Source organism: Aegilops tauschii, chromosome 4, assembly GCF_002575655.3.
Source record: "Aegilops tauschii subsp. strangulata cultivar AL8/78 chromosome 4, Aet v6.0, whole genome shotgun sequence".
Taxonomy (NCBI): domain Eukaryota; kingdom Viridiplantae; phylum Streptophyta; class Magnoliopsida; order Poales; family Poaceae; genus Aegilops; species Aegilops tauschii.
This window is the reverse complement of record NC_053038.3, coordinates 474,110,833-474,128,238: the sequence shown is the minus strand read 5'-3', so window position 1 is coordinate 474,128,238 and position 17,406 is coordinate 474,110,833. Positions and strand designations below refer to the sequence as shown.

At 51.7% G+C, this 17,406-nt stretch overlaps 1 protein-coding gene across 2 annotated transcripts; it reads right to left on the bottom strand.

The window, feature by feature from the left end:
• Positions 1-1,254: 1,254 nt before the first annotated feature.
• Positions 1,255-9,235, bottom strand: LOC109753441 (probable lipoxygenase 6). Of its 2 annotated transcripts, XM_020312338.4 has the most exons (9): positions 8,558-9,235; positions 7,577-7,866; positions 6,573-6,810; positions 3,802-4,125; positions 3,603-3,688; positions 3,367-3,474; positions 2,968-3,272; positions 2,262-2,528; positions 1,255-2,184 (listed from the first exon to the last, which is right to left on the bottom strand). In XM_020312338.4, exons 1-9 carry the CDS (start codon positions 8,937-8,939, stop codon positions 1,416-1,418), a joined length of 2,769 nt encoding a protein of 922 aa, XP_020167927.1. In that variant the 5' UTR covers positions 8,940-9,235; the 3' UTR covers positions 1,255-1,415. The 2 variants fall into 2 exon arrangements, with proteins under 2 accessions (XP_020167927.1, XP_020167928.1); XM_020312339.4 differs by lacking the exons at positions 6,573-6,810; positions 7,577-7,866 and having other exon boundaries at positions 8,558-9,149.
• Positions 9,236-17,406: the final 8,171 nt, after the last annotated feature.

Sequence of the window (17,406 nt, the reverse complement as noted above, 5' to 3'; positions counted from 1 at the left end):
AGACCGCATGGTGCGCAAGATGGAGAAAATTTCTTGCTGAACTTCTGCATTCTTCTCCACTAATAGCTCGACCTTTCCCAATTGCTTTTCCAGGGACTCGACAGAAAGCAACCTTGTGTTGACCTGATCGATCTGATCTTGGATCTGGTCCTGCTTGTGACTCAAAACGCCCACTTCCTCGCGAAGTGTGTCAATTTCTTCAGCGATCTCGTCCATGTGCTTGGTTCGGGTAGGCATGGTGTCACTCACGGCTCCGGAATTTTACAGCGGAGCGAGTCCAAAACCCTCGCCGGTGACCTCGCCCTTCCGCCGAAGAATTCGCCTCCGATGAACACCGCCGCCGCAATCGGCAACAGGCTATGGAATTTTACCAAGCCGAAACCCAACCACAGCGTGTTCCGACCGATCCGCCTCCGAGGAACGCCTGGCTACTGATACCAATTGACAGGACTAGCGATCGGATCAAACACACAAATCACTCGAACTTGCCCCGATTTGATTATCGCCAAGAACAAGTAGCAAGATACAGGTACAGGTCGAGGATCAATTCCGAATTCTACAAAGTAATTTTAGGGTTCTAGAGCTACGCTAGGGAGTACAACTTGTAGAATGGGGAAAAGATGCCACTAGTTTGCTTGGCGGAGGAGATAAGTAGCTGGCAGGGTAGGTAGCATCGTGCACGTGCTCTGCTTTCCGTCCTGTAGAGGTTCAGCGGGTGACGGCAACGGCGTGACGAGGAACAGGAACCGTTGAAGAGGAGAGCCGTTGATCGTCACTTGCTGTCTTCAATCTTGGCCCTCCATTTCCCAGGTCAGTAACGCTTCATCCTCGCTGTTCATTTCTTCAGTTAAGCAGTTCATTTCTTCAGAGGATGAAGAGGAGAGCCGTTGATCGTCACTTGCTGTCTTCAATCTTGGCCCTCCATTTCCCAGGTCAGTAACGCTTCATCCTCGCTGTTCATTTCTTCAGTTAAGCAGTTCATTTCTTCAGAGGATTGTGTTTGCACTGCAGGGTCCTGACAAACTCCAGCAGCTCCGCGCGGTCGGCGATGCCGAGGATGCGGCCGCGGAAATCGATCACGGCTGTCACGACGGAGGCCTCGCGGGGGAGCCGGTGGTGCGTCCACTCCGGTGCTGGGTCTGGTGTCGTGAAGGGGAGGGAGAGGAAGGCGTGCTTGGAGACGAACAGGAGGTGGGTCTGGTCGGGGTGCTGACTCCAGTCGCGTAGCTCCGACGCGGGCGCCCATGCCGGCCATTCTAGGTCAAATGCGGCCTTAGATTGGTCTGAATTTGGATTTGGGAGACCACGAGACTAACATCCAGATCAAAACTAGTAGATCGACAAGCTGGCCCTAAATAAGGGGAATCCCCTAAACAAAATCCAGAACGAATCGCGGGTATACAATGGCGTGCGTATCATATGGAGATGCTGTTGGGCACGCCGCGGCAGGTGACCCCAGGCGGCGAGCTGGGGGCCAGCAGCTCGTACGGCAGCACCCCGGCGCCGCACCGGTTCCGCCTGCCGTGGTCGGCGTTGCGCCTCTCGATGGTCTCCTCGGCGCGGCGCACGTCGGCCGCGAACATGCCGTGCGCCGCGAGGGCCTCCTCGTCGCCCGTCCACGGCGCCGCGCCCTCGTCCAGGCTCTCGCCCAGGTACTCCTCGTCGGGGGAGTGCGTCGACAGCGTGTCCACCACCGCCATGAACTTGGTCGCCTCCAGCACCCCGGGCATCGCGTTGAGGAAGAACCGGTGCGGGTCCGCCAGGAACATGGCGTACTCCGCCGCGTCGCGCTCCGGGTCCGGCAGCAGCCGCCGCATCAGCGGCGGCCGGTTCGGGACGTAGCCGCCCAGCGGGTACTGCCCGAAGTTGAGCGCCGCGTGCTGCGCCGACGCGAGCCAGACGAGCGTGGTCAGGATGTTGGCGAGGTCACGCGGCGTGGACAGCGGCGGCCACCAGGGCGCGTCCCGGAGGTCGGCGTGGCCGACATGGATGGACTCGTGGTACCACTCCTGGAGCTCGTCGTCGGACTGGACCGTGCCGGCGTCTGGGTAGTAGAGCTGAACGTAGGACTCCACCCAGTTGCCAATGGCGGACCACAGCAGAAGCCCGTCGTTTGCATAAGGGTAATCCTCGATGAGAAGCCTGATGCCGTGAGGCTGTGTGGCGTCCTCCACGGCCACTCCCCTGAGAAAATGAGGATGTCAGTGATCACCATAGTACAAATCATTCTCAGTTGCAATGTCACAGTGGAGGGTACATGCCTGCGGAGGAGGTCAGCCGGGAGGCCCTCGAGGTCGAAACGCCAGTGGTTGCGGTAGTAGGCGGAGCTTATCTCGCCGGAGACAGGGCCAGGGGTGAAGCAGGACTCGATCACTCCTTCGGCGTTGATCAGGCTCTGCCGCGCAAGCGCATTGATCTCCAGCGTGTACCTCATGTGAGGATGTAGGAGCTTGAAGATGGGGTGCATCGCGCTCATTCGCCGGTGCGCCGCCAGGATGAATGGCTCCATTATAGCATGCGTCCTCAACCTGAAAGAGTTTGTCAGAGTGTACATGGTAAGTAGGAGTATTTCCTTGGTCACACTCTGCAGGAGGTGCTCCAGGTTTTGGAGACAGTTTAAGTACCAATGGCATGATTCAAATGCATGGTTGGTTTCCACTTTCAGTGAGATTTCAATGAATTTCACTGAATTTCAGTCACTTCAGTAGACACGAAATATTTACCTTTCGGTCAAAATGTTTCAGTCATTTAAGTTGTATACTCCAGGAATTCAAATATTTTTCAAAATATATTCGCAGTTTTCAAATATTTTTTGAATTTCAAGTGAACGTTTCGGTCCTTTGGCCGAAATGCAAACCGAAACCACTGAAAGTCAGTAATTTCAGTATGTGCTGAAGTATTTCCGACACTGAAATTTAAAACCACTTCAGCGTAAGCAGTTGATAATGAAGGATGAAAAAATCATACCAGTGATTAACAAGCTGATGAACACCGGCGTCATTGGAGCTGACATGCGCCTTGCCAAGCATCCAGATCCAGTTGGATGTAGCATCACAGGCAGGGGTAAGGACCTTGCTCGGCTGAGGCTCCCCTGACTGTGCTGGAGGAAGAGAAAGCTCAATCGCGATCGGTTTCAATGTGCCACCTTGAGTCAGGAAGAAGATCGCCCGGGTTGCGTATGCTTTCCGTCCCTCGATCGCGTTGATCCGGTCCAAGAATGGCATGTACACATCATGGTGGTCTACAATGAAGAGCTTCTCCTTGTCTATTGCCTTTGTTCATAAGGTGTGTGTGATCAGAATCAATACAAGAATGATCATTGGTACATAACTGAACATAAATTAAGACTCGGTCGTACGAAGGTACCTCTTGTACTGTCAGTCCGTTGAGCTGACCAGAAATGTGCCGTTCTGTAATTGATGATTCAGGTGGACCGTACATTGCAGGATCCAGCTTGCTCACTGGTGGGAAAACCTATTTCCATGTAAATTCCCCAGGTTAAGTATTTATCAAATAAATAAATAAATGGATTACTTTTACTGATCAACCTAGAAGTTCATTATTAACAAATATTTCACCAAGGACCATGTTCATTTTATTACCTTGAGCCTCTCAATGCTAACTGGGTTTATTCCTGCAATAGTTTGCCGCGCAAACTCATCATCACGGAGCCATGCAAACTTGTCCTCTGTGGAATGGGAGTCACAGGATTAAAGAGGCAACTCTAAGAGATCCTGAATCTGAACAAACATTTGGTGCTGACACACCAGCATAAGGTAAACTGCGATGAACTTTACTTACTGGAAAGGATGCTAGGTGTGTCATAGCGAAGCATCCCTTCGCTCGACTCCTGAATCTTTTGTACAAATGGTATCTTCTGAAACAGGTGCTCCTGGAGGCCTAGCTTGAGCCTGAGACCCTCCTTGTACAGGTTGTCAACGTGGTGGAAGCCTTGGAAGTTGTGGGTGTCAGCTGAGATTGATGCAATTAGCGAGGGGATTAGGGTGTGAAGTACTGCTCGGAGCCTCCCTGATATAAAGGCTCCCTGTTTCAGCTCCTCAAATGTCTCATCTCGAGGTACATATATTCGATGCGGCTTCTCCACCCTGCTCTCAGATAGCATGTCTGCACCACAGTTAGATGCACAATGTTAATTCTAACATTTCTGTATGAGGTGCCAAATTGCTCTATCTGAAGAATTCATTAGGGTCACTTTGTAGTAACGGTTTGATTGCCGGTCTTTGAAGTTATAACTAAGCAATAAGCATGCCATATGAGTCACAAAGAATTAAGAAATGTAATGTAGCACTATCACAAAAAATCAACACAACTACAAACTAAAGACTCAATTTCATGAAAAGGAGAATCGGAAAACAAACGACTATTGAACCTTTCGTGGTAAGTACTGAATACTGACAGTGGGCATGCTTTCTTATGGAGTTCACAGCCACTAGAAACGAAGAAACATGAGAAAACTAAACAATGTAGGAGCAACTCCAACGCAGCGACCCAAATCGTTCGCCTGCATCCGTTTGGGTCAGCGCGGACAAAAGTGGAGGCCCACCACGCCGACCCAAACCCAAAACACGTCCGCGCCGACGCATTAGCGGCCCAAATTTGGGCCACAAATGCGTCGGCGAGGACGCGCCGCGCGTCCCCTCGGTGTCCGCCACGGCCCCACTTGGCGGCCACCCAACTACCGCCCACCGTCTAATTTATGACGACCACCAACACTGGGCCCACTAGTCAGCCAGTGCAACCGTCGTTTTTTAACCCACGCGTGGGGGGGGGCGTCCTCATTCACTTCCGTCCACATCTGGCCCCCCACCACCCCCTTCTTGCTTCCTCGCCGGCGACAACCCAAAACCCTAGCCATGGGCCTCTTTGGCAGCAGCTCCGGCAGCGGCGCCTCATCCTCCCGTGCTCCCCCCCCCCCCTCCTCCTCCGCCGCCGGCGTGTGCCTGCCCAGGTCGGCAGCATCTGCACATCCCGGTGCACCAAGCGCGGTGGCACTAGGAGTACAAGCAGCCGCTGCCTTACCCCGACGTGATGCTGCCGCACCACTGGCACCTCGATCCGCAGCGGATCCTGGTGCCGGCGGTTCCGTGGACACAGCGGGCGCACGACGAGGAGGTGCGCAGGTGCCGGGCGCAACTCACGCCGGCGCAGCGGCGGATGCCCGAGTACGCCGCAGACTCTCCCAACTGGGGGGCCTGGTTTGCCCTCGAGCACGAGGAGCAATGGCGGCTCGGCGTCCACGTCAACCACGACCTTCCGCCGCCGCCCCTGCGGGTAGAGCCGGAGGAAGAGGAGGCGTTGGCGGAGTACCAAGCCGCCCTCGAGGAGGCACTGCAGCATGCGCTGGAGGCGAGCCGGCTCGAGGAGGACGGCCATTGGGATGGGCTGGAGCAAGCCCTTGCTCTGTCCGCGGCGGGGGACTCCGTCCAGGCGCCCCTATTCGTGCCGCCACCGTCCCCGCCGCCGCCCCTCGTCGAGCCCAAACCCAAGCCGGAGCTCAAGCGGTCACCGCTGCCCCCCACTTGTCCGGAGGAGTCCTATTCATGGACCGGCCAGTACCGCGAGTGGGTGAGCGCGCCTCCCTGCCACTACGCCGCCACGCCGGAAGAAGAGGCGGCCCGCCTTGAGCGCTGGAAGGTGCACTGGCTCGCCGAGGAGGGGGCCGACGGCGAGCGGCAGATGCTGCGCCGTGACGAGGAGGCTCTGCGGCTTGAGGAGGAGGAGGAGCGCGCCCGCCTCGCCGCTATGCCGCCGCCATAGCAGATGCCGGAGGAGGCTACCCTGGCGGCCTATCAAGCCGCGTTCGGTTGGGCTGGGCCTCCCCCCGTCTTCATTGACCTCACCGGCGGCGAGGACGATGATGGCAAGGGCAAGGGCAAGGCGGTCTACTAGGGCAGTGTGCAGGCGGCTTATTAGTTTTTTTTTCTAGTTGTTTAAGTGGACTTTGACCGGCGTTTGACCGGCCATTTATGTATAATTATGTTTAATTAGTCAGCTTCGGCCACATTGGCATAAATGGGCCGGCCACCCGTTGGGCGCACCTGCCGACCCAAATGAAAAACCGAACGCGCACGTCCACCTGGCCGACCCAAACGGACGAAAAGCGGACAAAGCGCGCGTCCGTTTGGGTCGGCGCGTTGGAGTTGCTCTAACATAACATGCTAGATACAGTATATGATGCTTCCAGGTTGCCACTGGACATATGGTTCCAACCTAACTATTCTGTTTCAATTTGATAACTCATGGTGTTTTATCCATGGAGTGTGTCAAATAGATTTTGCAAGAATATGACCAAGACTAACTTTTAGGTCTTGTGTAACCCATGCTTTTTGTTTGTCAAATTCGGACACCCTCATTGGATCAAACCATGTGGTCCAGGACTACTGCCTGATGGTTCAAGCTACCAAAGTCTGACAATGACATGGCCTTTGATCAAATAGAACTGGACAAGCACTGGTAGATATAGTTGGACAATAAACATACACTTTTCTGGCTTAGGCCGAATTCTGTTTTCCACTATCTGCTAAGGGTTTCAAGAAGATAACAGAACTTACTAGTATCAGTTGGTGGACGACCGGTCCGACATCGACGTGGGTAAGGGATCTTGTCGCCTCCAAGGATGGGCCTGATGAACTCTTTACCCCGGTCTGGATTCCCCAGATCGTTGTACATTGCATAATCATATATTTGGTCAGATATCTTTCGAACCCCGGTACCATCTCCTCGTAGATCTCTCAGCACCTTCTCCCTTATTTCTCTAAGCCCGGGAGGTGTTTGAGACGGTAAATACGGCTGCATGAGAAGATCATCCATACATTATCACAAATCCAGTAATACAAACTCCCGGTAAATTGAGTCAAACACTAGGAAAATCACTGGGTAGTCATTAAAGAAATCAACTATACACCATGTTTGGGGGAAAAGTCAACTATAAACCATATTAGAATACGGAGACCACAGCTTAAGTTAGACGCGTTTATATATGAATTTGTGTTCATGTCAGTGTTAACAGTGCTGGATCCTTCTCCACTATGAATTTTCAATGGTTCTTGACTATTTCTTTGGTGAATCCTAATAGATCGACGAGCCTGTCAGTGTTAACAGTGCTGGAAAACATAGACACTTATTTTTTTGAAGGAACGTATATATGACAATGATGTCCACTAGGTTCATAAATGTAGTAAGTTAGTGCCAAGAGATTGTTCTCGTCCAGGCCACAGATTTTCACTACTTGGGCCACAATGACATGTCTCAATCAAATCATGCGTTCAAATTGCCCTCCTAGATTTGCAGTTAATTACCTCCTTTACTTTCTTTTATCAGATTCCAGTTTTATTTTCAGACTGTAGCTAATGGCCTCCTTTCTCCCTCTATCAACATCACAGACAATGATGCACCACCAACTTTAGCAGCCAAAAATCTCTGTTAATCAACGCATGATTGGTATTACGTTTACGTGCGCCCAGTCAAGGCCATAACCCAGTGCTACCAAGTCCTAACAAGTTCTTGTCTTCCTGAACCTGATTGAAGTGAAAAAGAAGTGCACGCACGCACGCACCTTGTTGCTGAAGAAGACCCTGTTGGCGTCGCCGGGCAGCTCCCCGGTGGTCTGCACCCAGGAGTTGCAGTCGAAGTAGACGGTGCCGCAGGGCAGCGCGCCCTCGACGACGACGCTCTCGAGGAAGAACTCGCGGTGGTGCCGGTTGGCCACGACGACGGCGCCCGGCTCGCCGAAGCCGGCGTCCACCGTGAACTCCGCCGTGTACACCACGTGCTCCCCCTTGCCGCCCCGCTTCGCGCACCAGTCCTTGATCGACGCCCCGCCGCTCCGCACCGCCTTCCTCGTCCCTGCCGACGGTGAGACGGGTCCATGAGCGTCACGTGTGGCGGTGGACGTGGCGGCAAAACTTGTTGGGAAACGTGGGCGCGGACAAAAGTAAAATCTGGGACTCCACACAGCTTTGCCGGCCACATGTTGATGGGAAAAGAATAAGAGAGAAATGATGGGGAGGGGAGGAAAACATGCTGATTGCAGTCGGGCATAGTGATTCTGGTCGGCACCCTACACAAAAAGAAAGCGATTCTGCCCGGTCACAGAAAAACAGAAAGTGATTCTGATCATCAGCTTTGCGATATTCGGCAGTGCTTCTTGGTCATTTATCATATCATGGGGAGTGAAGGTCCATGGAAAATGTAGAGGGAATATCCTTCCTACTACTGCAAACACTCACATGACCGTCTCACAATTCACAAACACGCCATTATTGGATCGTCCGTCTGCATCTCCTGGTCCTGGCTCCGGCTGCCACCTACCAATTTGGTCTGGACCATGACCATCAACAGCAGCAGACGAAGCAGCTAGCATCCCAGAAAGAACTCGAACAAACAGGGATCGAAACGAATATTTTGCCAAGATCGAACCGCTCGAAAGGGGATTGGGGGAGTCAACTTGGCCGAGCTAGCACTAGTACCAGGAATGAACTGAACTGACAGCTCTGATTGAGAAAGAGAGGGAAGGAAGGATGCTCTGCTCGCTTACTTGGATCGATCTTGGTGCTGATGAGCTCGAGCACGACGCCCCGGCCGACCATGTCCCAGAGCGCGTCCAGGTGGCCGGCCACCGCCTCCTTGAGGTCCTCCTTCTGCTTCCGCCGCACCGTCAGCGCCGCCCGCAGCGCCACCTTCCCCTGCGGCGGCGGCGGCCTCCCCGCGCCCTTCCCGGCCGACGCCAGCCGCGGCAGCTCCTCGCTCACCGCCGCCACCACCTTCACCCCCCTCCTCCTGCTCCTCCCCTGATGCCCCCGCTCTTCTTGCCGCAGCGCCGCGAAGCAGAGCTCGTTCCGGCTCCGGCCGGGCTGCGAACTCGCGGTCGCCGGCCGCGCTAGGCCGGCCCCGGCCAGCTCCCTGCACGAGGCTGCCATGCTAATAACCAGCTCCGGCTCCGGCTCCGGCGGACCGGATCTTTGATGATTCCTGGCTGTGTTGTTTACTGTAGGTGGGAGGAGCCAGTGAGGTGAGGTGAGGTGGTTAGCCGAGAGCCCCGCAGCGTCGGAGCAGTAGAGTAGTGCCGTACGACGGAGCCGAGTCAGGGGGAGAGAAGAGTCGTGTGAGCCTTGTGTCCCGTTCGAGTTTTATATTTCCAGTCAAGCGTGAACGGAGGAGGAGGTGTATGGAACGGACACTACGACGAAGCTGCATGCTCCTTGTTTGACCGGTCGAGAGAGGAGAGGAGACGAGACGGGTGCAGTATTTTTGGGCTCTGGATGTGAATCCGTGCTTTTTCTGCTCGTGTGACACGATCTCGCTGGGTTCGGAATAGCGCTTGCACGGAAATGGAACAGTTTGCACAAAGGAAGATAGGAATCTCCGAAAGGATGTTGGACTTGTGCTGATGTCTAGTTGAGTATAGTACAGATATCGCACGTGCTTGTGCTGCGGATTAGCTAGCATTTCCGGTAAGATTAAAACAACACAAGGACTGAAAAATATCTATTGGCAATATTTACACAGATGAATGAATCTATAGGTACCTTTGCCATATTTATTTTAAATATACCATGATAATTTTATAAATTAGAGGATGGCCATTTTATATAGTATAGCATGACATTTTTTATAATATAGAGCATGTCATATGTAAATTTACATTCATGTAGCATAATTGTTTTTATTTTTTCTTAATTACATTTTTTTTCTAAAAAGTGAGTTAATTAGGCCTACCCGATTTTCTCCCACGCGCACCATGATAAAAAGTGAGTTAATTGAACGACCCGCTGAAGCCAGGAACCACGATGGTTCGCTCGATTGAACCATCCGGGGTAAACGAATTGTTCGTTCCGGCGCCCCTCCACGGGGAACGTCAACCGCATATTGCGGTCATTTTTCGTTGGTTTATTATTAAATACCACCTCAACTATCCCACGGCTTATTGACATGCTTTTTTTTTTCATGGTAATACGTAACGACATGATAAAACTGAAAAGACAACAAAATGTCTCTGAGCTTTACACCAACGCATGTCACCTGCCTCCGATACCACCACAACAGTCACCAAAGGAAAAAAAAAAGATGAATCACCTTCTTATCCGAGCTCGACGCGGCACCATTGCTGATATGCAGCTTTGCGGACCTCTAAGGTGACTTACCAAACGTGAAGTCAATGCCGCTGAACGAATCAGACTGGGGCAACACTCCGGGCGCGCCATCAAACTTCAGATCAAACACCCCACCAAGACTAAGACGCCGAAGTGGGAAGCCATGTCTGTCATCCATCAACCACGAACCCAACATACGTTCAGTCTTCCAGATGTCGTCAATGCAGACCGCAATCTACATCCGCTCCGGGACTACCTCCCAAGCTCCCGCCGACGCTGGAGCAGACGCCGTCGCAACGGCGGAGCCCGAGGACACAAGTCCATCACAAGGATGCCGCCGACGTCACGACATCCCTGCTTGAACAGACTGATTCCCAAATTCAGCACCGACCAAAGAGACGATCGCCTCGCCGGAGAAGAATCTGGAACTTCTTTATTCAGCATCACCGCCATCGCCGAAGCCAAGACGTCAAACGATCTAAAAACCTAAGCTACTAGGACCCTAGAACCTACAGCTAAAACGATCCGCACGCGCGGGATCCGGCGATTGACATGCTTTATTTAGTAAGCCAACAAAAGGTTATCAAATAAGATCTATTTTTCTACTATACAATCACGTTAACACTAAAATGCCTAGCAATTTTTTTTTCGAGAGTACACCTAGGCGTACCATAGCTTTATAGAAGGCAGAATAGTAAGTACAAGAAGAGCACCGTTCGTTGCGAACAACGAGCGTAGCACAAACACCACAAACAGGCACCGACGGCCATACAAACACCACACACAGGCACCAACGGCCATACAACACTACAAAGCACAGGCGACTGCCTAACAGATAACAACACCGCGTCTCAACCCACACCAAGCAACTTTGAAGACCAACTGCTCCCACATTACTTCGCTTGTCGACGCACCATACACCCTGAATGCCGAAGAGGAGGTGGCAGGTAAATGGCAGGACTTGCTCCGATATGAGGAAAACACCGTCTTGGATGCACCGGTCATGGTCGTGCATAGCGCTGCCGGATATCAGCAGAATAGGACCACGGCAAACACCGGAGAAGAGCAACGAGGAACGAAGCCGTGTCTCCAAACACGATGCTCCCAACAGAGAAGCGACGTCAAGTACGCCGCCATCGTGCCGATCCGACTGAATCAAGGCTTTCGCCCAGAGACAACAACCAACTCCACCCGAGCAAGGGAAATGTCGAAACACCTCGGCGACGCCTCCAAGGAGGGGGACGACACCCACAGGAGCCATCGCCGCCGGCCCGGCAAGAGCCGTGCAAGATTTTCATCCGGTCATCGCACATCTCCACACCTCAAAGGAAGTGGACAGCACCATCCAGGACGCTACGCACCGCCGCCACCGCAACGCCTCGCCATTGTAGCTGCATAGCCAAAGACCGCCGACGGACCGCACAACAAGGATAAGCGCCGCCCACCAAACACCAGAACCTGGCAGAGGAACCACAGCCACCAACTGAAGGAAATATGCCCTAGAGGCAATAATAAAGTTATTATTTATTTCCTTATTTCATGATAAATGTTTATTATTCATGCTAGAATTGTATTAACCGGAAACATAATACTTGTGCGAATACATAGACAAACAGAGTGTCACTAGTATGCCTCTACTTGACTATCTCGTTGATCAAAGATGGTTATGTTTCCTAGCCATAGACATGAGTTGTCATTTGATTAACGGGATCACATCATTAGAAGAATGATGTGATTGACTTGACCCATTCCGTTAGCTTAGCACTCGATCGTTTAGTATGTTGCTATTGCTTTCTTCATGACTTATACATGTTCCTATGACTATGAGATTATGCAACTCCCGTTTACCGGAGGAACACTTTGTGTGCTACCAAACGTCACAACATAACTGGGTGATTATAAAGGTGCTCTACAGGTGTCTCCGAAGGTACTTGTTGGGTTGGCGTATTTCGAGATTAGGATTTGTCACTCCGATTGTCGGAGAGGTATCTCTGGGCCCACTCAGTAATGCACATCACTATAAGCCTTGCAAGCATTGTAACTAATGAGTTAGTTGGGGGATGATGTATTACGGAACGAGTAAAGAGACTTGCCGGTAACGAGATTGAACTAGGTATTGAGATACCGACGATCGAATCTCGGGCAAGTAACATACCGATGACAAAGGGAACAACGTATGTTGTTATGCGGTTTGACCGATAAAGATCCTCGTAGAATATGTGGGAGCCACTATGAGCATCCAGGTTCCGCTATTGGTTATTGACCGGAGACGTATCTCGGTCATGTCTACATTGTTCTCGAACCCGTAGGGTCCGCACGCTTAAAGTTCGATGACGGTTATATTATGAGTTTATGTGTTTTGATGTACCGAAGGTAGTTCGGAGTCCCGGATGAGACCGGGGACATGACGAGGAGTCTCGAAATGGTCGAGACGTAAAGATCGATATATTGGACGACTATATTCGGACATCGTAAAGGTTCCGAATGATTCGGGTATTTTTCGGAGTACCGGAGAGTTACGGGAATTCGCCGGGGAGTATATGGGCCTTATTGGGCTTTAGGGGAAAGAGAGAGGAGAGGCTGGGCGCCCCCCCAAGGCCTAGTCCGAATTGGACTAGGGGGAGGGGCTGCGCCCCCTCCTTCCTTCTCTTCTCTCTCCCCTTTCCTTGACTCCTACTCCTACTACTTGGAAGGGGGGAATCCTACTCCCGGTGGGAGTAGGACTCCTCCTAGGGCGCGCCATAGAGAGGGCCGGCTCTCCCCCTCCACTCCTTTCTATACGGGGAGGGGGGCACCCCTTGGAGACACAACAATTGATCATTGATCTTTTAGCCGTGTGCGGTGCCCTCCTTCACCATAGTCCACCTCGATAATACTGTAGCGGTGCTTAGGCGAAGCCCTGCGTCGGCAGAACATCATCATCGTCGCCGTCGTGCTGACGAAACTCTCTCTCAACACTCGGCTGGATCGGAGTTCGAGGGACGTCATCGGGCTGAACGTGTGCTGAACTCGGAGGTGCCGTGCGTTCGGTACTTGATCGGTCGGATCGTGAAGACGTACGACTACATCAACCGCGTTGTGCTAACGCTTCCGCTTTCGGTCTACGAGGGTACGTGGACAACACTCTCCCCTCTCGTTGTTATGCATCACCATGATCTTGCGTGTGCGTAGGAATTTTTTTGAAATTACTATGTTCCCCAACACCAACTCCTCCAGCAAGGGCTAGAACCGCCACCAAAGTCTATCATCCGCTCCAAAAGTGAGAGACTTTCGCCAATCCCACACCTAGCCGCGGGCAACTCCCACACCGGCACCACCGGGAGACCACCGCCGCTCGCCACACAGCCCAGAGGTGGCCCGGACGCTCGCTGCTCGCCAGGAACTCCCTCCTAGCCGAGCCATCGTAGCTCCGCCACCCACCTGGACGGTGGTTCGCGCCGCCGCCTCCAGTACGTGCCGCTGCCACCAGCCCGCCTCACCACACCGCTGCTGTCCCCGCCAAGACCGCCGCCTCTCCGCGTCTCTTGCTGTGCACCGTCGTCGGCCACCACCACACCGAGCCCCCCACACAACTGCCAGCACCACCACCGTGCCCAGCAGCCGTGGAAGCCCGGCGTCACCACGCCCGCCGGCAGGCACGCCCGGGTCCCGACCGGCCAGATCCAGATCCAGGAAGGGGGATCGGGACGTAACCGAGACCATCGGCCGCCGCAGCCGCAGGCACCACCGTCGGACGGAGCTCACATCACCCCCGCAGCCACCGCGCCATGCCGCCGCCACGCCCTCGCGGCACCACGCCGCCAAACGCCGCCGACGACTGAGCACCACGCCATGGCCATGGGGCGGGGAGCTGCGCCGAGGAGAGGCCCCGCCGCCGGCGGCCCTGCCCGGGCAAATTACAATCATTGTGTACAACAACTCACTACAATTTTAGTGTACCAATGTATGAATGCTGGATGCCCAACTGTGACCTGATATATTTGAATATTTATGCCCCCTTTGCAACACATCAGCAATTATCTGGCCCGTTGAACCAACAAAGCCATTTACTCTGGTGGTCGACAATATTAGCATTGAAGATTTTTTTTTAAAAAAAACTTTTCAAACATTGGGTCGATATGAACTCTGCATGGCGAGTTGGCGACCTACCATTTGGTAGCTGAGAATGGTCCTTGTACCATGTGTTCATGACCATGACCAAATTGACCATTAGACGCACGGGTTCGTTATTCAGCTCCAGCCCACAAATTTGAATTCTTCATGGCACTGTTACACGTAGTTTTTTTTTCGAGTGCACGGTTACTTGTAGTTGTCCTAAAAAAGTAACATAACTATTTTTTTGTTTGTGTAAACTCTGCAATAAAATTATTAATTTTTCAAGAGTACGTCAATGACGTACCTTAATTTTATAGAAGAGAGCAAAAGATTTACAAAAAGCCATCAAAGGATGCGAACATCGATCGATGGGATACCACCAAGCACCGATGGGACACCACCAAGCACCTGCTAGACTAAAGCTAACTGCTCATAGAACAATCTAAACGTCCTACACCGTCTCTGGCATCCCTCCACTCCTTAATCTCATCGGTGATGCACATGGCCAGACCAAACAGCTGCTTCAACTCTTCAGTGCGAGTGAAAACTCGGGCGTTCCTCTGCTTCCATAGCAACCACGCCGTCCCAGCACCACGGTATCAAAACCACGCCTATCACTAGTCCTGAATTGCTTTCTAGTTCTGAGCCACCAATCAACAAAGGTATCGTCGGCAGCCGGTCCGAGCACGTTGACCTGCAGATCTAAGTCCTATGTCATTGATCTTACGCGGAGATTTGTGTGGGTATTTCTTTTCCTTTCCATGCTTAATTGTGTCACTTAGATGTCAATAATTATGGCACATCTAGATGTGTCCTAAACGAACCCACTAAAAAACACAAGCACTGAAAAAATATCTATTGTCAATATTCAGACTGATGAATGAACACAATGGTTAGAAGAATAACGTTGATGTTCTATAGGGCGTTGATGTCCTATAGAGCGCGTAATGTTTTTGGAACCCTGTGAGGAACAAACATAATGTCTTTTTGCCATGTCATGGCAATTTTATTCAACATATCATGGCAACTTGTTTTTGTATGTCTCTTTTGCTTTTTATTGTTGTTGAAAATCATGGACATGTTGCAGTTTCACCTGCAGATTGGTTAGAAATATTAGATTATTTCTCCTGCTAAAGTTGCCATCAGTACATTCGTGTTCTTTTATAATTTAAATCATGGCAATTTTATTATTGTAGGTACCTTTGGCACATTTATATTTAAATATACCATGGTAAATTTAGAAATTAGAGGATGGCAGTTTTATATTGTATAGCATGGCAATTTTTATAATATAGAGCATGCCAATTGCAAATTTACTTCCATGTATCATAATTACTTTTTTTCTTCTTAATGGCAATTTTTCGTTGGTTTTACTTGAATACCACCTCAACTATCTCACGTCTTATTGTCATGCTTTATTTAGTAAGCCAATGAAAGGTTATCAAGTAAAATCCATTTTTCCTGGTACACAATCATGTTAACACTAAAATGTCTAGCAAATTACAACATCGTCTACAACAACTCACTACAATTTCAGTGTAGCAATGTATGAATGATGGATGCGCAATTGTGACCTAATATATTTGAATATTTATGTCCCCTTTGCAACGCACCATCAATTATCCAGCCCAGAAAGATCTTGTTGAATCAACAAAGCCATTTACTCTAGTGGTCGACAAAATTAGCATTGAAGATATTTTTTATAAGTTTTCAAACATTTGATCGATATGAACTCTGCATGGCGACCTACCATTTGGTAGCGGAGAATGGTCCTTGTAGCATAGCATGTGCTCATGACCATGACCAATTGACCATTAGACTTGATTTTGCGGCTTTGCCCACGGGTTCGTTGTTTAGCTCCAGCCCGCAAATTTGAATTCTTCGTGCCACTGTTACACTCAGTTTTTTTCTCTCGAGTGCACTGTTACTTGTAGTTGTCCAGCCTGTGCATGACGCAAGGGAATCGATACTCAGTTTTACGTCAGAGTATGAGACTAGTCTAGAGTATACGATTAACGTATTGTTGGCGAGGTAAAAGTGCATTACCATTGTTCTTTTCTCTATTTTCCGTAGTTTTTTCCCAAGTCAACTACACCTCTATACTAATAAATCTGGTTTGACAGCGAAGTCCCGTGCGAATACGACGAATGGAAATGCATTTCGCCGTCCTAGTATTATGCTCGTCCCTTTCAAGGTTTTACCACACATCACTGTATCTGCATCCATGAACGATGCTCGCATCGTGGCATGTACAACATGTGCATCCGTTCATCCAGTGCCGATCGATCTTCTTGGTCTCGGTCGAGAGGGTAGGGTAGGTACACGTACGGGCTCTCGATCGATCAGGCCGTGCGTGGACAAACAGGACCTGCAGATCATGATGGCGACGAAAGAATGAAAAAGGAGAGACATGCTCGTTCAGGATATGTTGGGTGGCATGGCATTCGTCGTCGGTCGGCGTCATCTCCAACTCCGAGCGGCACCAAATCTAATCTGTTCACTCCTTTTTTATCGATCGTCATTTGGTACCACACCAGCACCACCGGATCGACGACTGTGTACATCGCTCGGTGCGTTCGCAGTATATTCTGTGCCCACTCGAACGAAATGTGGGCAGCATGCTAGTACCTTTCTAAGGGCATCTCCAACCGCGCCTCCAACAGCCCCCTAGGCCTTTTTCTGACGCCGGTGCCCAAAATTGAGCCCAGCCGCGTCCCCAGAAGCCCAATTTTCGCCGGCTCGAGTCGATTTTGGTGCCGACGGATTCAGGCCGAACCCGGCGTGCTGAGGGGCGCCCTGGGGCACCGGGGGAACGATTTTGGCACGAAATGGAGTGGGTCCGTCAAGTCAGCGACTCGCCGCCTTCGTCGTCCTCATCGCCTCGATTCCTGCGGGAATCAATGCCAAGGTTGCCGCGCTGTCGCGCCGGTCAGCCTTCCATTGATGCTTCACGGGTGGCGCAGTGAAGGCGCAGCGACGCGCGTCCCGCCCGCTCCCGCCACGCGGCACCCGGCGGACAGCTTCTCACCGCCCATCTTCGGCTATAAAAGTCGACCTCCCCGCTGGTGAACGCCACAACTCGCCACCTCTCGCTCTCGCCCCTCTCGCCATCGTAGCCCTCTCATCCACTCTTCCCCCGCCGACGAGCAACGGCCGAGCGTTACCCAGGCGACTCCGCGGCGGCAAACGGCGTCGTCCC

Excerpts from the sequence above, each read along its gene's own strand:
- LOC109753441 (XM_020312338.4), bottom strand. The coding sequence starts at position 8,939 with ATGGCAGCCTCGTGCAGGGAGCTGGCCGGGGCCGGCCTAGCGCGGCCG. Across the intron at positions 4,126-6,572 it reads TCGTCCACCAACTGATACTA|ACATGCTATCTGAGAGCAGG; the intron begins GTAAGTTCTGTT and ends ACTGTGGTGCAG. Across the intron at positions 3,273-3,366 it reads ACGGACTGACAGTACAAGAG|GCAATAGACAAGGAGAAGCT; the intron begins GTACCTTCGTAC and ends TTATGAACAAAG.